Source organism: Bos grunniens, chromosome 18 (assembly GCF_055505025.1).
Source record: "Bos grunniens cultivar Pamir isolate PY7600 chromosome 18, Bosgru_T2T1.0, whole genome shotgun sequence".
NCBI lineage: Eukaryota > Metazoa > Chordata > Mammalia > Artiodactyla > Bovidae > Bos > Bos grunniens.
Genome location: NC_141182.1, coordinates 52,152,449 through 52,177,113, shown reverse-complemented (window position 1 = coordinate 52,177,113; position 24,665 = coordinate 52,152,449). Strand labels below are relative to the sequence as shown.

General features: G+C 48.0%; 1 protein-coding gene across 1 annotated transcript; it reads right to left on the bottom strand.

Annotated features, from left to right (window-relative positions):
- Window positions 1-79: 79 nt before the first annotated feature.
- LOC147353979 (uncharacterized) lies at window positions 80-24,658 on the bottom strand. Its single transcript, XM_086352924.1, has 10 exons — window positions 24,492-24,658; window positions 14,876-15,007; window positions 12,928-13,026; window positions 12,475-12,621; window positions 9,938-10,081; window positions 7,157-7,297; window positions 5,220-5,345; window positions 4,409-4,573; window positions 4,006-4,152; window positions 80-1,033 (listed from the first exon to the last, which is right to left on the bottom strand). The coding sequence occupies exons 2-10, from the start codon at window positions 14,928-14,930 to the stop codon at window positions 816-818; spliced, it is 1,242 nt and encodes a 413-aa protein (XP_086209050.1). The 5' UTR covers window positions 14,931-15,007; window positions 24,492-24,658; the 3' UTR covers window positions 80-815.
- Window positions 24,659-24,665: the final 7 nt, after the last annotated feature.

Below are 24,665 nucleotides of genomic sequence, written 5' to 3'. Positions count from 1 at the left end.
AAGGAAGTCCAAACCACTAGGCACTGTGCAATGCGATTCATTCAGCTTTGGTGACAGCAAGGATCAAACCAGTCAGTCCTAAAGGAAATCCACTCTGAATGTTTATTGGAAGGGATTTGAGCAAACTCTAGGAGATGGTGGAGGACAGGGGAGCCTGGCATGCTGAAGTCCATGGAGTTGCAAAGAATTGGACACGACTTAGCAACTGAACAACAGCACAGCTGAGAGACTGTGCCGGGACTGAAGACGGCCCATGGTGGGGGTGGAATGCGCTGCTCTGAAAGCCTGAGGAGGGGATGTATTTTGTCCTCAAGCCCCAGGTTGGCTGCTAGGACTTTGCTAGACCCTGAAGAGGGAAAGAGAAGGAGGCGCTGTTCTCTAATTTTCTTGAGAAGAGATACAGTCTTGAGGGAGTAGCCAGGTATTGGGAACCTCCTAGTTTTGAGGAAGGATGTTATTCAGTCTTTGGCCCCCCCAGTAGGAAGAAGAATGTGTAACCATGGAAGCATCTCTCATCTGAGGAGGAAAAACAGCCTAGTCTAAGGAAGGAGGCATAGCCTTTGAGGCCTTTGGTGAGGAAAGAGGACCAGACTTGAGGAAGCCCTAGTCCGAGGGAAGAAGCACAGCCTCTGTGGTGAAGAAAGAGGACTAGCACTGGGGAATCTCTTAGTCTGAGGGAGGAGGCGCACCCCTGCTTTTTTTACTTTCTCACCGGAAGCTTCCAAACCCCTAGAAATGCCCTAGTAGAGGGGCACCATCTGGCGGAACAAGCAGGGAGGCTTAGAGGAGGGGGTCGGGGGTGCAGGTGGGGTGGCTCAGGAGAGGGTCGCGGTGCCCAGCGCGACGGTCAGCACCGGCAGGGCGAGGCGGAGGCCAAGCGCTGCGCCCGAGTGGCACTTGGGGTCCAGGATGGCGCGTTGCCTGGCGTTGCAGACGGGCCGGCCGGCCAGCCGGTGGCCCGGGAACACCGGGAAACCCTCTTCCTGGCACAGGTCGCGGGTGCCGCAGCCGCGCACGCTCAGGTTCCGGCCGCCTGCGGAGACGAGGGTGGGGACGGGGACGTGAGGCTGCGCCCCGCGAGGGCGCGCGCCTGGCGCACGCACTTCGCCACTGGTATCAGCGCCGCGTCGCTGTCTCCAGACTCCCGGAGTTCCTCCAATGCAACAGACTGCCTGGAAACTCCCTCCAGCCTCGCGGGGTTGCCTTCCTAAAAGGCTCTGTCACGTGGAAAGGCGAGCACAGAGCGCGCCAACCTCGGAGGGAATGGCCGGCCCTCAAGCCCATCTGTGCCCTCCAGGAAAACTTACCGGCAGTGTTCTGAGCCTTGATCTGGAGCTGGTCACCACCGTTCCTTTCCTTAATCTTTGTGTGTTACTCATGTGTTACAGGTGTTCTTTCACTTGTATCAATATTAATAAAAATTATGACACCTGGAGGCCACTCGGCTTCACACATCCCTCCAACCAGTTTCCCAATTATTTCCTAAGCTCCTCGCAGCCCTATATGATTAGTATGACAGGATGTGACGTATTTATATAAAAACGTAAATATGCCAGAGTAACCAGTTTATTAAGGACTTGTGAGAAATTTGAAAGTTAAATAGTCTGGCTTCCCAGGTAGCGCTAGTGGTAAAGAAACCACCTGTCAAGGCACCTGTAGAGGCAAGAGATGAGGGTTTGATCCCTGGGTCGGGAGGATCCCCTGGAGGAGGAAATGGCGACCCACTCCAGTATTCTGGCCTGGAGAATCCCATGGACGGAGGAGCCTGGAGGACTGTGGTCCATAGGGTTGCACAGAGTTGGACTTGACTGAGCAGCAGGTACACACCAGCAGGAAAATACTTAACTACAACTGTTGGTGTTATTTTTAGGTCCTTATCTTTTAGCCATATGTGGAAATGCTGATGGTTGAGTAGTAGGATATCTGCATGTGTTCAAAATAACATGGGGCCTGGATAGAGATGAAGCAGGATCGGACATGAGTAGGTAATGATCACAGTTGGGTGAAAGGTCCACAGGGCTTATTAAACCGTTTACTCTTATATTTGCCTTGAAATTTCTCCATAATACAAAAGTTAAGAAGAAATGTAAGCCTCACAGCACAGTCTGAGTTTATGTCATCTTGCCCTGAACTGGAGTACACTTTCTCAAAGAGCCAAGTTTGTGAGTCATGGTCCCACACCCACCGTCATGCACACCCATCCACACATGTACACACACACACACACCTCAATCCCAGTCCATATGAAGCCCAAGAGACCAGAGAACAAACCACACAAACACACCCAGGCTTCCTGCTCACTGACATATCACCCCTTCTCCAGAAACACCCACACACTTACCCCATTGTGCACAAAAAAACTAACTTCCCCAGTTCATCTCTTCCCTGGACAGTGATCGATTAAAGAGCTATTCTGTCCACCTGAGCCTTATTCACATTTAACAATGATAACCACTAACACTGCTGCGGCTGCCACTGCTAAGTCGCTTCAGTCGTATCTGACTCTGTGCGACCCCATAGATGGCAGCCCACCAGACTCCCCCGTCCCTGGGATCCTCCAGGCAAGAACACTGGAGTGGGTTGCCATTTCCTTCTCCAGTGCATGAAAGTGAAAAGTGAAAGGGAGGTCGCTCAGTCGTGTCCGACTCTTAGTGACCCCATGGACTGCAGCCCATCAGGCTCCTCTGCCCATGTGATTTTCCAGGCAAGAGTACTGGAGTGGGTTGCCATTGCCTTCTCCGAACCACTAACACTGAATGTCATCAATTCCAAGATGCAAATCCCTATTCCCCAACAGACAAACACACACACACACACACACACACACACACACACACACCATTTAGTCACTCAGTTGTGTTGTACTCTTTGCAACCCCATGGACTGTAGCCCACCAGGCTCCTCTGTCCATAGGATTTCCCAGGCAAGAACACTGGAGTGGGTTGCCATTTCCATCTCCAGGGAATCTTCCCAACCCAGGGATGGAACCTGAGTCTTCTGTCTTGGCAGGCAGATTCTTTACCTCTGAGTACATACACATATTTTTGAATACTTTGGAAGACAGCTGTCTTCCTGTCTTCCCATCACCTTAGATTTGCTGACATGCCATACATAGCCCTTACTATGTTCTAGAATTATGCTCTTCAGTACAGTAGTCACTAGCTGTATGTGGCTCTTGAGCCCCTGCCATGTGGTTGGTTTGAACTGGGATGGGCTATGAGTATAAAACCCATGTGAGATTTCAAAGACTTAGTAGGAAAAAAATGAATGTAAGATTTTTCATTTATCATTTCTTATGTCATTTGCATGTTGAAGTGATAACTGTTGGATAAGTTGGGTTAAAAATATATTATTCATTTGGTGGAAACCAACACAATTCTGTTAAGCAATTACCCTTCAATTAAAAAATAAATCAATTTAAAGTTAAAAAAAGAAGCCAGAGGAAAATATATTATTCAATGAATTTCACCTTTTACCTTTTGCAAAAGGCTAGTAAAAATTTTTAATTTGCATATGTGGACATTGTATTTCTTTTGGACAGCACACATCTAGAAGCTTCATGGATTATCTTATTTAATATTCATAACAGATAAGAGACTTTGATTATCCTCTTTCTCAGATGGGGAAATTGAGGCACAGACAAAGAAAGTCCCCTACCCAGAGTCACCCAGCTCATAAGGGCTAGGATTTGAACCCAAGCAGCCTGGCCCCAGAGTCCTGCTTTCTGCCCTCTACTCCATCACCTCTGTCATGAACTCCTCTCATCCTCATCAAACCCTGTGAGGTATGTACCGGGGTCCTGTGCTGGCTCCCGGCAGGTATGCTTCTAGCATCCCCACTTATCAGAAGAGAAAAATGAGGCTAAAGGAGATGAAGGTGCTTGGGCCTCACAGGGTCAGTGATGGAACTGGGCCCCCCAAACCCAGGCATGCCTGTATCCAAACCAGTGTGTTCAGACGCACTCATGCACACGTGCATGCACACACACACACACACACATCTTACCTACTTCGGACACCAGGTTTACGTGGATACACTCGGTCTCCCTGCTGGGACACTGCATGTAGAAGGAGGGGCTGCAGGGCCCCGAGTGGCCCCCAGGACATGTAGGACACAGGAACTTACTCAGGGTGCTTGAGGCTGGCAGGGCGGCTGTAGAGGGGAGAGTGATGGTCAGCCGGGAGGACTCTCAGGACCTTCCAGGGTCCTTCATGTGCTCATAGGCTCTACTACAGGGGGATGACCTTAATGGGATTTCCCAGGGAGCTGCAGTCAAGGTGGCTTAGGGCAACCTGACTGGTAATGAGGATTGAGTGCCTACCCTCCTCAATCCAGGACAAACTCTCCTCCAAAGTCACCCCACCACCTCCTTGGCCTCCCATCTGACCACTTTCTGGTGGCAGCTCACCAAGAGGACTGGGCTCTTGGCAGTTGCCTTGGCAACAGGTGATGTTGACCCAGAAGCCGAAACCAATGCTGTAGGTCAAGGCAGAGATGGAGTTGGCAGGTGTGCAATCCTTGGAGGCCACACAGGAACCATTTCTCCAAGCGACAGAGTTAGTTGCGCCTAGGACTGGAAGGATATGGAGGGTGGGTTCATGAGAAGCAAATACGAGCCATCTTCATTTCCCCACTAGGGACTGAACCCACATGTTTACCAGCACCCTCTGCTGTGAAAGTGCTGAGTCCAGATCACTGGACCGCCAGGGAATTCCCCAAATCATTGTTAAGTCATTAAGTCTGTTTTTTTTATCATTGTGGTAAAAAGTATATATATACATAATACAAAGTTTACCTTCTCGTCCAGTTTTAAGCGTGCAGTTCAATAGTGTTCACTATATTACATTGTCCGGTAATAATACATCTCTAGATTTTTTCATTTTGCAGAATTGAATCTATCACGATTCTGCTTTCTTTTTCCCTGATTTTGACCACTCTAGATACCTCAAGTAAATGGAATTATACAGTATTTATCTTCTTGTGTCTGGTGAAGCTTCTATATTTTTAGCTGCTTTGCCATTCAGGAATTCCTATGACACTTGCAGCATCAGGTTTTAAACTCCCATCCTCTGTTGCAACCAACCTCTGTCCTTCATAGCCAGGAAAGGGTTACCATGGCTAGAGTTGAAGCAGCAGACACAGGAGGGCAAGGAGAGGTCTTGGATGTCTTCTGTCCCACTTCTGCCTGTCCTCGCCAATCCTGTCCCAGGGGCGCTCACCTGTGATGCCCACCGTCTGAAGGCAGTGGTTCCTATCTTCAGTGCAGGGGAGAGGGTTGCAATGGTGGAGGTCTGAGCAGGTGAAGCACGTGGTGACCTTAGCCTTGCTGTGGGCCGTGTAGGGACCTGGGGAGAGAGGAAGATGAGCTGGCTGGAGGATATGTGTGTGTGCGTGCACGCGTGTGTGTGTCAGTTTCTGGGCACATAGCTATATGCGTGTGACGGTGCTGTGTGGATGCACTTCTGTGATGAGGCAGTTTGTGTGTATGAGCGTCCAGGCCTGTTTCTCTATGCACACGTGGTCATGTGGCTATACATGCATGTGTTGCACTCTGTGTGTTCTGGAATTGTCTGAAGAAGGGTAGGAATGTTTGTGTGTCTGTTTTTGTGAGCTCCTCTGTGTGTGGGTGTCTATGTTGCTGTGGTCGTTTAGTCTCTAAGTCGTGCCTGACATTTTGCGATCCTATGGACTATAGCCCGCCAGGCTCCTCTGTCCATGGGATTGCCCAGCCAAGAATACAGGAGTGGGTTGCCATTTCCTTCTCCAGGGGATCTTCCCCACCAAGCAATCGGACCCACGTCTCCTGCATTGTTAGGCAGATTTTTTACACTGAGCCACCTGGGAAGCCCATGTGTCTGTGTAGGAGGCTGCTCTAGGGAGTCTGTGTTTCCAGCAAGGTTTAGAGTGCTTGGATATACATGTTGGTGCACAGATGTGTATGTTAGCTAAGTGTTTCAGTGTGTGTGTATATTTTGTACTTGTGTGTATTAATATGTGTGTGTTTGTACCTTTCTCTTTCCCAGTCCATGTGCTTGGATCTGACAACCAACAAACATCCGTGTGTGTGTCCCTGCACAGATGTGTCATATATCCACAAGGACTGTACCCACAAAAATTCCATGTCCCATCTCCCAGTTGTCAGTAATCCTAGTTTGCCCTTTTCGTCTTTCCACGTTGTAAATTTTAGCTCTCAAGTCTACCATTTTTTTCTTCATCGTCATCATTCATTTAATCCTCTAATTAGTTTTGAAAAGTAAACTGCCTAACAGCTGGTAATCTGAGATAGTAAAGGTGAGAATGTTCCTGCTTTGCCTGCAAGTTCAGCAAACATATCTTCTTTATCACAGGACTGTCTTTGCTGTGCAGGTTCTAACAAGAGTATTTTCTATGCCCCCAGGACACTGAATCCAGGTTTGAAAATTACCTTTGCTCCTCTGAAATGTCTATAATTCTGCTCAGTTGTCACTTAAAAACCTGTTGCTGGGACTATACTGCTGATCCAATGGCTTAGATTCCACTCTCCCAATCCGGGGGGCCTGGGATTTCATCCCTGGTCAGGGAACTAACCCTACATGCTGCAACTAAGACCTGGCACAGCCCAATAAATTAAATAGATATTTTACAAAAAAAAAAAAAACACACACAACTGTTAACCTGGTAAATACTATCTAAATTAACATCTCTCTTTTCTGGAAGACAAAAACTATTGTCAGTGTTCTTTGGTAAGCCAAAAGAAGGCTGTTGTCAAATGCGTCTTCTTTCACAATCCAGGAAGTGAAGAAAATGAAAAGACCATCAGATTTCTTCTAAACCGAGTTTAGATCTCGAATCTCCTTTACACAACAGGATGTTCTCGTTTTGACGTAGTGCTCCTCTGCAGGCGTGTTTTGTGTGCTGGGATGTAAATGCAGATGGTCTGTGGATGTGGACCAATGGGATTTTCTGCATCCAGGTGTCAGGTGGTGTGAGTGCATCTGTGTGCATCTGTGTGGTGGTGTGTGTGAGCACGCGCCTGCGCACATATGAGTAATTGCATTCTCTGAGAGCTTGATGGTAGGGAGAGGGGATACTTGGGAACACATAAGATCAGGAAGGGCATTAGGGACCCAGAGAGGGCAAAGAGGGTAGAGTCTCAGGAAGTCTGGGTTCAAAGCACCTGGCTGGGTGGTAGGAGTCACACGGCTGCATTCGGGCTTGGTGACGAGACGAAATCCAGACGCTTCCGGGCCCAGCGTGGTGTTCGCTTGCAGGTGGCAGATCTCTGGTGTAGCACAGCCTTTCAGGGTTTGGGGGGTCCCTGTAGAAACAAGATAAAGTTGGCGGGGGAGACTCAGAGCTTGAGCCTTCCCAACTTGATGTCTGTCTTTCTCTGTGTGAAAGTTTCCAGCTCTCTTGATTGTTCTGTATGATTCATTATCAAATCTATCTGGTCATTTCTTACAACCTCTTGTTGCCCACTCATTTGAAGGGTTCTAACTGTATTCCTTCATATATGTCACATATAACTACGCTATGTTCTGTGGCTGCTAACTATAATAGCTGAGTTCCTTGTGGGCCCACATCCGTCGTTTGTTGCCGCTGCTCTCACTCATGGTGGCTTGTTTCCTTGTGCGTTTCATGGGCTCTGGATTGGGAGCTCACATGGGGTTGATGTCATCCGTGGGAGTCCTGGAGGCTTTTCCCTGGAGAGCATTTGCCTTTGCTTATACTGAGATCAAGTGGCCTATGCTTTGTCAGATAAGTCAGATCAGCTGACTCACTGGAAAAGACCCTGATGCTAGGAAAGATTGAGGGCAGGAGGAGAAGAGGAAGACAGGATGAGATGGTTGGATGGCATCATCAACTCAATGGTCATGAGTTTGAGCAAACTCTGGGACAGAGTGAAGGACAGGGAAGCCTGGTGTGCTGCAGTCCATGGGGTCACACACAGTCAGACAGGACTTAGCAACTGAACAACAAAATACTGAGAGCCAGGGGTTCTACCAACCTGGGATCATTTCAGTTTCCTTCCAAGATCCCTGACTTACATAGGGGTTAAAGAGTCAATTCTCCAACCATGCTGTGGACCCAAGATCTAGTCACTTAAAGCAGGCTTTTTTTTTTTTTTTTGGCCCACACTGAGAAGCATGTGGGATCTTAGTTCCCTGACCAGGGATCGAACCCACACCTCCTGCACTGGAAGGTGAGGTCTTAGACATAAGACCACCGAGGAAGGCCCTTAAAGCAGGCTGTTATAAGTATTTGCTCTCAGGGCCACTGTGCGTTACATGTTTACTCACTGATCTTCTGATTTCTGCTCACACTTTAGTTTTCTTTGGGGACCCTTGGAAATCTCCCTCAAGCTCCCAAAATCATGGGGAAACTTTTGTACAGCATCTAGTTCATCTGTAAACAGTGGAACCAAGGGGGATGGGTGGTGGGAGCAATCCATCCTGGAAGCAGGCTAAAAGATTAGAGTGTATTGCCTGCGGAGCAGTTAAAAACAATAAAACCAACTGAAAGTCGGTCTGCTTTTTATTATCATCATATGCCAGCATTTCTAAACAGTGGTAGTGATAAATACCTCTCTCCACCGGAGCAGACCACTCCTACCATTCTTGTTCCTCTCACGCCCACCCTCTGAGCATGCCACTGTTTGTAACAGAAAGACCCTGCAGAGGATCTAGTCCACCAGACTGCTAGGAGCAGAAGCCCAGACCACTTCTCTCCTTGACTCTTCACAGGTAATCTAGTCTCTGATCAGTGTGGTTGTGTTCCAAGCCTTTTGTTCAAAAAGCCTCTGCTCCATCCCTTTGCAAACACGTGATGATTTAAAAATACACCTGCAGGGACTTCCCTGGTGGTCCGGTGGTTAAAACTCCACCTTTCAATGCAGAGGATGCCATTTCAATCTCCGATGGAGGAGCTAAGATTCCACATGCCTCATTGCCAAAAGACCAAAACATAAAACAGAAGAAATATTGTAACAAATTCAATAAAGACTTTTTAAAAAATGGTCCACATTTAAAAAAAAAATCTTCCCTGGGGTAAGAAATGGCAACCCACTCCAGTATTCTTGCTTGGAGAAGCCCATGGACAGAGGAGCCTGGCGGGCTACACAGTCCATAGGGTCGCAAAGAGTCAAACACAACTAAAGCGACTGAGCACGCATATCTAAGGCTTAATAATAATAAACTTATTTTTTTTTAATGTGAAAAATAAAATAAAACTACATGTGCACATTCTTTAAGACCAATCGGTGAGGGTCGATACCTCCTCTCCAATGAAATCAGATGGACTTTTGTGATTATTTCGATCAATAAAACATAGACGACATGACAGGCTGTGAATTCCAAGGCTAGGTCATAAGAGACCATGCAGCTGCCACCCTGTTTGCTGGACTACTTGCCCCTGAACTCTTCAGCTGCCATGCAAAGATGGTGGCAGCCTTGATGTGAGGAAGCCCAATGAAGAGAAACCACACAGAGAAGCTTTGAGATTACATGGAGAGAGAGGTGGCCAACTAGCCCCAACTGCTGCCTTGTTTGCTGCATTAATCAATGTATTGGAGCTCCAGCCGCTGTATAAAAAGCCCCAAGGCAGCCATGCTGTAAGGAAAGCCAATGTAACCAATGTGGAGAGAACACATGGAAAAGCCCAGATTCTACACGTACGAGATGCTCATTAAGCCCCTAGTTGCCCCTCGGTGTCAGCTCCAGCAGCCCTCTAAGTGTATCTATGTGAGAGAACAGAACTTTCCAGATGAGCTTTTCCTGAATTCCCAACCTACAGAAACCATAAGAGTTAATAAAATGATTGTTTTTTAAGGCACTACAGGTAAGAGACATTTAAGTAGCAGTAAATAACCGGAACACACATGCAAATGAACTTCAACACTGATTTGTGCAGACAGCGTGGAGGCTGGCCATGCAACTGACCTCCTGAAGGGAACCCTTACCTCCATGCCATGTCCCACTGAGGGTGAAACACACAGTCTGGTTTCCAGTGCAGTTCATGACCGACAGGGAGTCACACTGAGCCAACTTATTCCCGGGACCGTAATGGCACTGTAGCCCGTTGGGCTGGGCTCTGGGTCTTGCTTCTGGTGGGAGTGGTTGTAATGAGAGTGAGATGGGGCTGAGGGAGACCCCCCTTTCATCCCCCTTTTCCCACCCTCTGTTCTTGCTGCTTCCACCCACCACAATCTTCCTCCAAAGTGAGACCAATCTGGTCTGAGACACCTCCTTCTGGTCCTTGAAGACTGATTCCAAGGAGCAGTGAACAGAATCAAAGGTGGAGTTGGCCCCATGCTGTCCGTTTGTCCTAAGCAAACCTTCATGCTGAAGTCCAAGGGTTCTTTCATTCATTCCACAAACATTTCTTGAGCACCTACCCTGTGCCAGGCCCTGTTTTCAAGACATTGGCCACACGGACAAAAGCCCTCCCTCTAACACCCCAAATTCCAAATGTGATGAAAAGGCGATGCTGTTATTTTATATCTTAAATATTGTGGGGTTTTACAAAAGGGTAGTTCACCACCATCTGGTTAATTCCAGGTTCTCCACCATCTGATTAGTGTTCAGAGCTTTCTTAGAGATCTGGAACATTGAAGAGGAAGCTATTTAAGCATATTTTTTTTCCTTAGTCAAAACAGCCACAGATTGTTTTAACATGGGTTTATACTGAAACATTGGCAGATACAGAAAAGTAGAGAACTGTGCTGATTAATAGATGGCTTCTCTCTACACGTGGTTATTAAATACTTAAACTGTGGGTGGTTCCCTTTGGGATGTGCTCTGAGTATAAAACACACCCTAGAGGGTGTGTTTTCAGAGGTTTCATTTGGGAAAAGAAAGTAAAAATATCTCATTAATAATTATATATTGATTATCACCATGTTGAAATAATAGCTTGGATATGGCACCTGAAGATCTGTTCTTAAAATTAATTTCACCCGCTTCTTCCTACTTTTGAATGTGGCTACTAGAAAAGCTTTCATTCTCTGTGTAGCTCACAGTTTATTTCTACAGACAGCTATGGGCATCTTGCACGTGTGTATGCTAAGTCACTTCAAAGGCCAGTCGTATCTGGCCCTTTGAGACCCCATGGACTGTAGCCCGCCAGGCGTCTCTGTCCATGGGGATTCCCCAGGCAAGAATACTGGAGTGGGTAGCCATGTCCTCCTCCAGGGGGTCTTCCCAACCCAGGGATCAAACCCAGATCTCCCGAATTGCAGGTGAATTCTTTACCACCTGAACCACCAGGGAAGCCCTACTAAGAGACAATTACTCTAGTACCCCTGAAACTAACACAATATTGTAAATTAACTATACTGCAATATAAAATGAAATATAAAAATATTTAAAAATCTTAAAGAGCAATAAAGTAAAAATATGGACTTCTCTGGTGGTCCAGTGGTTAAGACTCCATGCTACCAATGCAGAGGGCATGGGTTCGATCCCTGGTCAGGGAATTAAGATTCCACATGCCATGTAGTGTGGCCAAAAGATAAAAATTAAATTAAGATTACCAGTAGAAGAATCTGAAAAAAAACAGATATATGTGTATGTATGACTGAATCACTTTGCTATTCATTTGAGATTAACACAATGTTGTAAATCCAACATAAAATTTAAAAATTTTAAAGGAACAAAAAAATAAGATTAAAATGATCAGTAGAAGAATCTGAAAAAGAATGGATATGTGTATATGCTTATTTTTAAATTTAAAAGAATGAAAAAAATGAGACAATTGCTCCAAGTTTTCTAAAGTAGTCTCTGCAACTTTTCTTTACACATAGGAGCTTTGTTTGATGCAGTTATACTCCTAACTGACAATCTATATGCTGACTAGCATACCCCACTCTCGGCTCAGACCTGGATGTTGTATTTGGTTGATGTGCACAGTTTAGGAGGAAGGAAGTCCCAGGGGTCTGGACGGATGGCTAGTGGCCCCAAGTGTGGAGCTGTCTATAGAGTCTCCCCACTGATACACCTGCCAAATTCAAAACTCCTTCTCTGGGAAAAACAGCCAAGCAACAAAAAGTGATCTTTATCACCGTTCAAGGCCAAGTTTGGAAGGAGCCAGCGAGGAGATGCTCACCGTCAAGGTTGAGCAAGTGCAGAGTCAGCACCAGAAAACGAGCATTTCCCCTTAGCCTAGACTGAAGCCCATCACCAATCATGACATATCTTGTTCTGTTTGACTAGACTTCAGGCAACCCCTCTCCTAAGGAGAAAGAAGAGTCTGGAGCTTCTGTTAAGTGCCGCCCCCCACCACAATAACTCCGTAAGTACAGCTACAATTTATAGAGTGCCTACTCTGTGTTAGCTTTGCACTCTCTGCAACTCTTGCACAAATTATTGCACACCCATTTTCCAGATGAGAAAACTGAGGTTCTTCTTGTCCCCATCAGCCAAGCAGAGCCAGAGACTAAGGCCAAGTTCCCATGACACCCCACCAGGGTGTGTGATCCCTCAGGCCTGGCCAACAGACCTTGTGGGGTAACACTGCTACAGTTGTCTTCACAACAGGCTGTGCGGATCCAGAGACTCAAGCCAGGACCGTAGGTCAAGGAGTAGACATCTTTTCGACAGTCCCCAGGGGCCACGCAGGACCCATTCTTGATGACAGTCCCATTTGCTGGTGACAGAAATTGAGGATGGGAAGTTAGAGACCTCCCTGCCCCAAAGCCCTCCGGGACCTCTGCCCCCTCTGCAGCAATCCCCACAGATCAGTCTGGGGCTTCAGATGGTGTTGAGACCACCCCCCGCCACCCCCACCTCCCCACTGCCATCCCAGCAGCCCTGGGCTAGCTGAGCTACGAGGTGAAGTTCGAAATCTTCAGTCCCGGGGGGGCTGGTCCAGGCCACTCTCCTCCAACCCCTGCCCACCCACTTTGTCCATCTTCCCTACCCACCCCCCGACCCCGGCCGGCCCATCCCCCACCCAGCTGCAACTGGCTAAGCAAGCAGGAGTCCTGGGCCGGAGGACAGGTTTTCTCTATGCAGTTTCCCAGCAAAGGGCAGACTGGACACGTCTTGGTCCCTGTGGGGAGAGAGGGGTGATTATACCCTGAGATTTGAGAAGGAGGGAAGGAGAACAAACACATATACTCACACGCAGACACGCAAGTCAAAAATAGAGCTAAGAGGGACTTCCCTGGCGGTCCAGTGACTAAGATTCTGTGCTTTCAGTAGAACTAATGGTGGTGGGAGGGCTGCTGGGAGGAGATCAAGGAACATTTTCCTGGTGGTGGGTAAATGGCATTCCAGGTGGGTGAAACATTGCAGGCAAAGGTTGGGAGCTGAAATCAGCATCTCGTCTGCATGTAACTTACCAGTTCTCACCATGGAACTCTTTCTCCAAACATCTCCCCCTTCCCCCACCAAGTCCAGAACTGAACAGATAAGAGAGTCATTTCCTGAACTTCCCCCTTGAGGTCCAGTGGTTAAGAATCCACCTGTCAATGCAGGGGACATGGGTTCTATCCCTGGTCTGGGAAGATCCCACATGCCGTGGAGCAACTAAGCCCGTGTGCCACAACTATTGAGCCTGTGCTCTAGGGCCGGGGAGCCAAAACTACTGAAGTCCTGACACCCCAGAGCCCGTGCCGCCAAGACCTTGTGGGGTAACACTGCTAGTGCCACCCAAGAGAAGCCACCACAATGAAAAGCCTGCACACCGCAGTATAGCCCCTCTACTCTCCTGCAGCAACCAAAGGCCCCTCCAAAAATAAATAAATCGTTTTTCTTTTTTAAAAACAGTGTCATTTCCCTTCATCGGCTGAGGACCACCCTGTCTGTCCAGCAGGTCTTAACCCCCAAGACGTCTCTGAGGCTCTTCCAAGAAATCTCAGGGCTCTAAGACACACACCCTGAAAAGGTGTATGGCTGACCTTGACTCACACCGTCTACTTATAGATGAGGTAACTGAAACCAGATGGAGTTTGAGTCTTACCCAAGATCACACTGTGAGGTCCTGGGCTGGGTCTTGACCGTTTAGTTCCTATCCTGAGCCAAAGTGAAAGTGTTAGATGCTCAGTTGTGTCTGACTCTTTGTGACCCCATTCTCCAGGCAAGAATACTGGAGTGGGTTGTCATTTCCTTCTTCAGGGGATCTTCCCGACCCAGGGATCAAACCCTGGTCTCCCACATTGCAGGCAGATTCTTTACCCTCTGAATCACCAGGGAAGATCTGTCCTGAGCCAAAGGTAGCAGAATCATAACCAGAGGGAAGATAGTCAGGTGAGGTAAAGGAATAATAAGTTATTATTAATAACTCACCTTCAGGCAAGGCCACTTATGGCCTGATATTGTTCTAAGTCCTTAAAAATCTCTTTAAACAAAAATTTTTGTAAGTTTAGAATTATGTTTTATTTGGGGCATTCCTGAGGACTTAAGCCCAAGATATAGCCTCTTATATAGCTCTGAGGGACTGTTTCAAAAATGTAAGGGAGGAGTTTTCTGGAATATAGTACAGTATAGGAGTTTTTGCAAAAACAAAAACAAGAAAACAAATAGTTGAACACCAAAAGGTTACTGTTAATTAAAGAAAACCCAGAAGTATCAAGTTATTTAATTTTCCACTTTTCTATCCCCTCTAACACATAAGTTCAGTGAGAGCCCTGCCCCCAAGAGCCCCCTGAGGGCTCTATCATCCTCATTTCACAGATAGGGAAACCAAGGCATAGAGAGGTTAAGTGGCTTGCTCAAGGTCATGCAGCTGAGAAGTGGCAGTGCCAGGATTTGAGCCCAGGCAGCCTGGCTTCAGAACTATGCTCTCAAACACCCCATCCAGCTGCCTCTGCTGAACAAAAAACCAAGATACAAGAAGCTGCCACTCGGACTCCCATCACCCCCTCCCTCTCCGAGGAACCACACACAATGCACCTTACCTTCTGGGACTGCCAGCGCTCCCAGGAGCACTAGAAGTGGGGGGAGCCAGAACATGATCCAGGCTGGAGAGGAGGAAGAAGGACCAAGGTGCCCTGGCCTTTTATTCAAGGGCCTTGTCTAGGGTGTCAGCCCTGGAAGAGGGAGAGCAAATAGGCGGGGCGGATAGAGCCCCACCTGCCAAGCTGGCCACTGGGAGCGGGGCAGGGGCCTAGAGAGCTTGGAGATGGGGAAACTGAGTCCTGAGGGGCCTGGGGGACAAGCCAGAGGCTATTCAGTGAAGCCAAAGAAGGACAATTGGCCTGTTTTTGTTGTTTTTGTTTTCTTCTTTCCTTTTTCGCCCTTTTTTTCCTTGCTTTTTTTTTGGTTTGTTTTTTGGGCATGTTGCTGTTATTAATATTATTACTAATAGGTTTGCTGGTCATTTTATAGGAGACATTAACTCACTGGATCCTTCTAATAATCCTACAAGCCATTATCATTAACCCTCGGAGGCATATTCCAAAATATTTGACCAGGGACTCCCTTGGTGGTCCAGCAGTTAAGAATCTACCTGGCAGTTCAGGGGACGCAGGTTCAGTCCCTGATCAGGGAACTAAGATCCCACATGCTGAGGAGCCACTGAGCCCACATGCCTCAGCTAAGACCCGACACAGCCAAATAAAAAATAAATAAATATCTTTTTAAAATATTTGACCATCAGTCAGTACAGGGCAGGCTCTGCAGCAGTAACAGTTCAGCCCCATTACTAGAGTGCTGTTCTGGTCCCCTTCACCAACCTGGTGATTCCGTTTTAGTTAGTAGAACTTGGGGGTGTCTGGGAAGACCCAGACATGCCACGAGTTGGGGACCAGCCAGGGTCTTGGAAGAGCAGATTTCTATCAACCAAATCTGGTTAAAGTCTCAATATTTTAACAGTTGGTATGGTTGCAATCAGCCCTGAGTTTCCCCATTTTACAGAGAAGGAAACTAGAGCTCAGAACAGTCCAGGCCCTTGTCTGAGGCCACAACGTGAGGATTCTGGCACAACCAGGATTTGAACCCAGGCCCCACTGACTTGGCTCCACCAAGAAGGGAAAGGGAAGACATCGCGCCCCTCCTGACGAGGCCCACGTTGCTCTCTTGCCCTCACCTCTGAAGAAAGGCTTGATTTGCACATCTGCTCAATGGGAATAAGATCCATCTCAACCACCCACAAAGGGTCTTATAGTCCCAATGCTTGGAATGTCTCTTCACCAGCTTTGAGTCCCACCTGCCTCTCCTTTGAGAAGTAACTCTGGGGCTGCCCCTTCCCTCTCGTTTGGGGCCCCAGTGTGTTCAGCCCTGAGGTCCATTTCTTTCAACTCTGAAATCCTTATGATTTGAAATCAGAATTGATCGTCTTCAATGGGCAGTTCCATCCTCCTGCAAGCTCTTACCTCAGGGGCCTCGGTCAAGGACCCCTGCCCTACCCCCAGGATCTATATCTGGTCTTAGGAGACCACAGCTTGGCTGACACTTCCCAGGAAGGAAATTAGTTAGACCCTCAGGGCTCTACCAGTCCCTAAGCAGATAAGAAGAGAGATATATCACTGCCCTGGTGACACTAAACTGGGATCAACCCAGAGCCCTCGGGAAAGGCTCTGTTGGCTACATTCCTGTGCGGGTGATGTATACTAGTGATGCTCAAGCTTCAAGGAAACCACACGCGCATGCCAAGGAGGGTGAGCACTGAGGAATCAGAAGGCCAGGATTCAAGTTCCAGTTCTGCCTCCTGAAGCTGGGTGATCTTGGACATTTCACGCACCTGAGTCTCAGTATTCTCATTTGTCAAGGAGCGCACATAGGAGGACTTATGTCATAGGGCTGCCATGAGGATAAAACGAGCTGATGCATCAGAGAAGAATGCTGAGAACAATAGATGCTCGATGGCATCATCATCTCATCATCGTCTCATCATCATCTCCCCATTATAATCGTCATCATCTGGCAGTGGGCCTGGCAAGGCTGGGGTTGGGCTGTCCTCTCGGCTCAGAGGAGAGATCCCAGCAGAGAGAAAGGACCACTCCAAGGTCACTTCACAGGCCTTGCCAGGCTTTCCAGACTCCGGGGCGGGGCCCTCGATCAGGGTGTAGAGTCAAGGAGGCCACTTGGGAAGGAACCAGTCCTAAAGAGAAAGGCAGGAGGCTGGGGTGGGGCGGTGTCTCTTCCCACCATGGGATGGGATGCTGTGGCAGAGACGAGTTTGGGGAGGAGGCCACCTCCTTCCCAGGTGGATCCCCAGCCTCTTGGTTCAGGAGAAGTGGGAAGAAGGGAGAACAGTCCCCAGGGAGCCTGGGGTTCTTGGAGGAGGAAGCAGCTCCTGGTGCTTTGTGAGTAGCAGCCAGTCTCCTCAAAGGTTAGCTGATAACTGAGGCTGAGTAAACAGGCCACCTACTGCACGAACATGAGGTTTTCTGAGTAAAGATTGTGAAGGGCAAGGAAATGTCCCTTCCATGCCTCCCTGCCCTTAATTTAAAACCTGGAGGTGGGGGACCTCAGGGCAATTCTCTAATGCATGTCCAAGCAAATATTCCCAGGTAGCTGAGTGATAAAGAATCCTCCTGCCAAAGCAGGAGATGCAGAAGATGCAGGTTCAATCCCTGGGTTGGGAAGATGCCCTGGAGGAGGAAATGGCAACCCATTCCAGTATTCTTGCCTGGAAAGCACCACAGAGAGAGAAGCCTGGCAGGCTATAGTCCAGGAGGTCATAAAGAATTGGACACAACTGAGCACGCACCCAACCCCCCCTTTTATAGACAAACAACAGTATATGATACACACAATTCTGCCCCTAGATTTTTCCACCTGACAATCAGGTAACCTGAATTACACAGTTTCCTCTTTCTTTTTCCTGTTGGATAAGTATACCTCTTGTACAGTTTGGTACAAACCTCTAGGACAGTTCACTGAGTAATTACAAACCGCTTCGGTGAAAAACGTAGGTACAGAGTTCTGCGTTTCAGAAGTGGTGAAGTGTTTTTGCAACATCAGGAACGTTTTCTACATTTGTAAATTTGAGAGCGATTGCGAAACGACCGTCTGTTTCCACTCCCATCAGTAGTGTGGGGAGTGCCTGTTTCCCATAGACTCCCTAGCTTTGTGCATCATCCAGGTGTTTTATTTTTGCCTACCTGTAGGAGAAAGGGGTGTGGTAGGACACCATGCTGTATGTGCCCAGTTGCATCGGACTCTTTTGCAGCCCCAGGGACTGTGTGCAGCTCGCCAGGCTCCTCTGTCCATGGGACTCTCCAGGCAAGAATACTGGAGTGGGTTGCCATTTCCTCCTCCAGAGGATGTTCCCTACCCGGGGATTGAATCCACATCTCCTGCATTGGCAGGCAGATTCTTAACCACTGGATTACCAGGGAAGTTTCGCCATTGTGTGTCTTCTTCCATCCTTTCCTAACTTTTTGTCAATTCACAGGAGCTATATCCATGTCCTGTGGCTGCCACAGCAGACTACCACAAACTGTGTGACTTGAAAGAGCAGAAATGTATTATCTTGCAATCTAGAGGCTGGAAGTCCAAAACTGAGGTGTTAACAGGACAGTGCTCTCTCTGCAACCAGTCAGGGGATGCTTTCTTGCCTCCTGGCAGCTTCTAGTGATTTGCTAGAAGTCTTTGGCTGGCAGTTTATAACTCCAATCTCTGCTTTCAGCATCACATGGTCTTCTCCCTGTGTCTTTGTTGTCACATGACCACCTTCTTATAAAGACATCAATCACATTGGATTAGGGGGTCCACCCTACTCTACTACGGGTCTTCTCTGGTGGCTCAGACAGTAAAGAATCTGCCTACAGTGCTGGAGACACACCCCAATGTCATGAAACCAGGGGGAAGTGTGGCAAAGAGGACTGATGGAGGATGGTCTGGAAAGAGGCTAGGGGCTCCCTACCCCTGGTTCTTGTCCCCCCAGGACAGCATGGTAGTTACCCAAACCCAGTATGGTAGTTATGAGCGTGAGCCGTAGAGCCTTGGGTCCAAATCCTGACTCTCCACTCTGACCTCATCTTAACTCATTACATCAGCAACAACATCCTTGTTTCCAAATAAGGTCACATTCTGAGTACAGGGAGTTAGAACTTCAGCATATCTTTTTCTTTGTTTGCTTCTTCTTCTTCTTTTTTTTAAATAGGCACACCCTTCAACCCTTGATTGGAACTGTTAATCTATTAGCAATATTAACTCTCAGATCACAATGATTATTTCTGCTACTGTACCTAAGTGGGGAAACGTAAGCTGCTAAGAGCTTGAGGTAGGAAAACCTTTCGTTGCACAAACTCAGCAAATGTTTTTCCTCTGGCTCCCATCCTCTCTCCAGGCCACCCCAATGTCATGAAACCAGGGGCAAGCGTGGCAAAGAGGACTGATGAAAGATGGTCTGGGAAGAGGCTGGGGGCTCCCCGCCCCTGGTTCTTGTCCCCCCAGGACAGCATGGTAGTTACCCAAACCCAGTATGGTAGTTATGAGCATGAGCCGTAGAGCCTTGGGTCCAAATCCTGACTCTGTACTTACAAGTCATCACAGGCAGGGAACTTAACCTCTTACCTGCACCCAGTCCCTAAGTCGTGCCCAACTCTTTGCAACCCCACAGACTGTAGCCCACCAGGTGCCTTTGTCCATGGGATTCTCCAGGCAAGAATACTAGAGTGGGTTGCTATTTCCTCTTCCAGGGGATTTTCTCAACCTCCAGGGGATCTAATCCACGTCTCTGTCTCCTGCATTGCAGGTGAATTTTTTTACCACTGAGCCACCTGGGAAGTCCAATAACCTCTGGTATTCATTTGCTATTGTTGCCATAATAAATTACCACCAACTTACTGCTTTAAAGCAAAAGGAATATATTCTCTTACAGCACAGGAGGTTGAAAATCTGAAATGAGTTTTTTTATATGTAATTACACATTTATATATTTATTTATACTTTATATATTTTATTCATGGACTGCGCTGGGTCTTAGTTGCGGCATGCAGGATCTTTCGTTGCAGCATACAGGATCTAGTTCCCTGACCAGGGTTGGAAACCGGGCTCCCTGCGCTGGGAGCACAGGCTTAGCCACTGGACCACATGAGAAATCCTTGAAATGAGTCCTAAGGGGTCCAAACCAAGGGGTTAGTAGGATGGCGCTCCCTCCAGAAACTGTAGGGGCTCAGTGATCTCTTTGCCTTTTTTTAGTAGCTAGAGCTGCCCCTCTTCCATTCCTTGGTTTGTGGCCCCTTCCTCCATCTTCAAAGCCAGCAGCAAAACATCTTCTTTCTCTGACCCCAGTTTCCTTCACTCTGTCTGTAGTCGCATGCCCACCTGCCTCCCCTCTATATTGACACTTGTGGTTACACGTAGGGCCCACTCAGATCTTCAGGATCAGGGATGTCCCCATCTTAAGCTCCTTGACTTAGTCGCATCTGCAGAGACCCTTTGTTCACATGAGGTAACGTCACAGGTTACAGAGCTTAGGACCTGTATCTCTTGGGAGGTCATTGCTCAGCCTAAAGCAAGAGATAGATGCACGCCTCCCTCCTGCCCAGGGTAAAGTGATTGAAGATTCATTCCCTGTGGGCTGAAACTCCAAGAGGAGAATAGCAGGACAATTAAGAGAGGAGGTCAGGCCCTGCCTAGACCACATATTTCTTTTTCTCAAAGTCAGGAGATTGCTCCTTGGAGGCCAAAGGGGAGTTACGATAACAGATATTCTCTACCCATACACATTTTTGGTAGAATTCATCTTGGCTAAGAGATGCGTGTGCACATATGGGAAGATGCTGAGATACATCACCTACGGACTGTGAACCAGGCCAGTCAAAATGATTGGCCAAAGGAAACCCAGAAGAAATGCCCCATGAAAGTAATTCAAACTGCAAGAAGGTGCAACTCAAGAACTCTCTCTCTCAGTCCACCTGCGTGTCTCTCCACACATACTGTACTCTTTTTCCTCTTAATAAATACTTGACCTGCGTCACAACTTTCTGTCTTGGTGGAAATTATTTTCTGCAGAGCCAAAGGGCCAGGGCCCTTGTCACTGGCCACCGGTCTAGTGGTTAGGATCTGGTGCTCTCACCGCCGCGACCTGGCCTCAGTCTCTGGCTGGGAACCCAAGCCCCGCTCCAGGCCGTCTCGGGCCGAGGCCACCTGATCAAGCCTACTACACCTCTCTGAACCCTCAATTTCCTCAACCGTAAAATGGGGGATTGGGAGGATTCACCAGGTTATATAGATAAAGGACTCAGACCACTCCCCTGCATGGCTACAGAGCCCAGTCAAACCGGGAGGTGGAGGTCCTCATTCATGGTGTCCCGCTTTGGGTCTCAATTTCTCTATCTGGAAAAAGGGGGGAAAAGGAGTGTGGACTTCAGGGTCTCCCAGCTCTGCCTCTGCCAAGGGTAGGTCCTCCTTTGTCCCTCATTTTTGTAGAGGGAAAGGCGAGGGCCTGAAAGGAGATGTCCCCCATCTGGGAGGTAGCCAGGCCAGGATGGGAAAGCCCATGAGTATTGCCTGTCAGGCCTCCTGGAGTTGGGAAGGTAATAGCTACAGCCCCACCTCCACCATCAGCCCAGGCCAGAGGGGGTCACTTCCTCAGTCAGATGGCAAGAGGCTGAGGGGATTACACACACACACACACAGGCAGTGTCTGTCAATCTGTCTCTACTTTTCTCTCTTTGAAGGCAACAGAGGGTCCTTCTAGCTAACTCTGTCTGTTAATCTCTCTCTGCCTCTGTCCTTGGCTCTCAGCTTCGGTCTTCTTTTGCAATGAAAAAATATTTAATTTTGATAAAATGCATATAACATAAAATTTGTCATGTTAAGGGTACTGTTCAGTAGCCTTAAATACATTCATTGTTGTGCAGCCAATATTCAGAATCTGGGCATTTAAAAAACTTTATTTTATATTGGGCTATAGTTGACTTATAATGTTGTACTAATTTTAGTGGTACAGTGACGTGATTCACTTATACCTATACACACATCTGGTCCCATCACATCATGGCAAATCAATGGGGAAACAGTGACAGACTTTATTTTGGGGGCTCCAAAATCACTGCAGATGGTGACTGCAGCCATGAAATTAAAAGAACCTTACTCCTTGGAAGGAAAGTTATGACCAACCTAGACAGCATATTAAAAAGCAGAGACATTACTTTGCCAACAAAGGTCCATCTAGTCAAGGCTATGGTTTTTCTGGTAGTCATGTATGGACGTGAGAGTTGGACTGTAAAGAAAGCTGAGTGCCGACAATTGATGCTTTTGAACTGTGGTGTTGGAGAAGACTCTTGAGAGTCCCTTGGACTGCAAGGAGATCCAACCAGTCCATCATAAAGGAAATCAGTCCTGAATATTCTTTGGAAGGACTGATGTTGAAGCTGAAGCTTCAATACTCTGGCCACCCGATGCAAAGAACTGACTCATTTGAAAAGACCCTGATGCTGGGAAAGACAGAAGGCAGGAGGAAAAGGGGACAACAGAGGATGAGATGGCTGGATGGCATCACCGACTCGATGGACGTGAGTTTGAGTGAACTCCGGGAGTTGGTGATGGACAGGGAGGCCTGGTGTGCTGCAGTCCATGGGGTAGCAAAGAGTCGGACACGACTGAGCAACTGAACTGAACTGAACTGATACACACATCTATTCTTTTTCAGTTTCTTTTCCCATTCAGATTATTACAGAGTACTGAACAGAGTTCCCTGTGCTATCAGTAAGTCCTTGTTGGTTATCTATTTTAAACATTGTTGTTGTTTAGTCACTAAGTCGTGTGTGACTCCTTTGAGAGGCCATGGACTGTATAGCCCACCAGGCATCTCTGTCCATGGAATTCTCCAGGCAAGAATACTGGAGTAGGTTGCTATTTCCTTCTCCAGGGGATCTTCCCGACCCAGGGACTGAACCTGGGTCTCCTGCATTGGCAGGAGGATTCTTTACCACTGAGCCACTAGAGAAGCCATATTTTAAAGTGTATGTCGAGTCTCTGTGTCCCTCTCTGATTTCCCCTGAGTCTGGCTGTGTTTGGCCCCTAGCTCTCTCATTCTCTCTCCTTTTCTGTCTCTATCTCTCTCGATCCCTCTCCCTCTATATTTCTACAGGAGATTTTCCTCTCCCCAGCCCTGGGAAACCCCCGAAACCCTTGGGCCTCACCCAGGACCCCACAGGCAGGTAGGAGCTGGGTGAGGCCCAGGTGAGTCAGAGGAGGAAAGAGCTGACATTCCTGCAGTTTTTTTTCTGGAACTGTCCACAGCCCAGCCTCCTGCCCTTCTCCTCCCATAACACGTCACTGGACCTCACAGTGTGTGTCACTTGGAGAGAGCAAGTCAGAGACAGAGACAGCGAGGGAGAAAGAGAAACATACAACTGGAGGACGGAGTCAGAGAAACAGGGAGAGACAAAGAAAAGGAGCGGGACTTCCCTGGTGATCCAGTGGTTAAGACTCCATGCTTCTAATACAGGGGCCCCGGGTTCAATCCCTGATCAGGGAACTGGATCCCACATGCTACAGTAAGAGTTCTCCTGCTGCAACAAAGACCTGGTGTAGCCAAATAAATCAATATTAAAAAGAAAGAAAGAAAGACAGGAGCAAAACGGACATATTGAAAAAGACAAAGAAGGACTCCCCCTGGCCATCCAGTGGTAAGACTGTGCCTCCACTGCAGGGGTGAGGTCCAGGAACTATGGTCCCATATGCTGCACAGCCAAATAAAAAAAGGCAAAGACACAGAAAGGGAGAGACAGATGGACAGATTTCAGGAAACTAGAGCAGTCTGGGGTGGGAGGATGGGAGGCCTCCGAGTTATTTCTCTGTCTTCAAATAAAAGAGGAACTCATAGTCCATAGCGATGACATCATCTGGCCAGGAAGCGGCAGCGCCAGACCACAAGCTCCATGAACTAACGAACCTGAAGCTACTTTTCACCGAGAGATGCTTCCACCCACCCCAGACCCATTTCACAGCTGGGAAAAGCAAGGATCCATGGAGTGAAGCCACCTGCCCAGGGTCCCCCAGAAGCAAGGGGCTGAACTGGGTCTCAAGGCCACCTGGGCCAACACCCCGACTTTCTATCTCCCCACCTCATCTGCATCAGTATCTCATTCAGTCTTCACGCCAGCCCCAAGAGGGGCTAGATTTTCCACATGAGGAGACTGACGCTTGGCGATGAGGATATCGGTTGGGCTGTACTATCCTGCTGTCGTCAGCACAATTGCTGTCCTCATGTGTCAACATGACAGTTCTACCTCCTGCCCTATCCTACCCACGGAGAGGAAATGCAGGACCAGAGTCTAGAATCTGGACCCAACAGGGATAACAATGGCAGTGACTCTTTTATTGAGCACTTGCTATTATTATTATTATTGAGCACTAGCACGGCGCCAGGCACTGTGCAAGAATGTACACTTTTCTGTCTCTAGCTCACCAGCTGTGGGAGGGAGGCAATTAGCTTCCCTTTCCAGATAGGGGACTTGAGGCCCAGAGAGGTTAAGTAACCTGCCCAAGGCCACACAGCTAATGAGTAGCTGAAACTGGAACCCCCACAGCCTGGTCTCAGCCCCCACACTCTGAACCACTAGGTATACTGTCTCTTAGAAAAGAAAATTTCTTGGAGACTTTTCTTACCTTATCTTTTTAATTCATTCATTCATTTTTGCCTGGACTGGGTGTTCGTGGCTGCACGTGGGCTTTCTCCAGTGGCAGAGATCCAGGGCTACTGTCCAGTTGTGGCACTCGAGCTCAGTACTTGCAGGGCAAGGGCTTAGTTGCCCCAAAGCATGTGGAATCTTCCTGGACCGG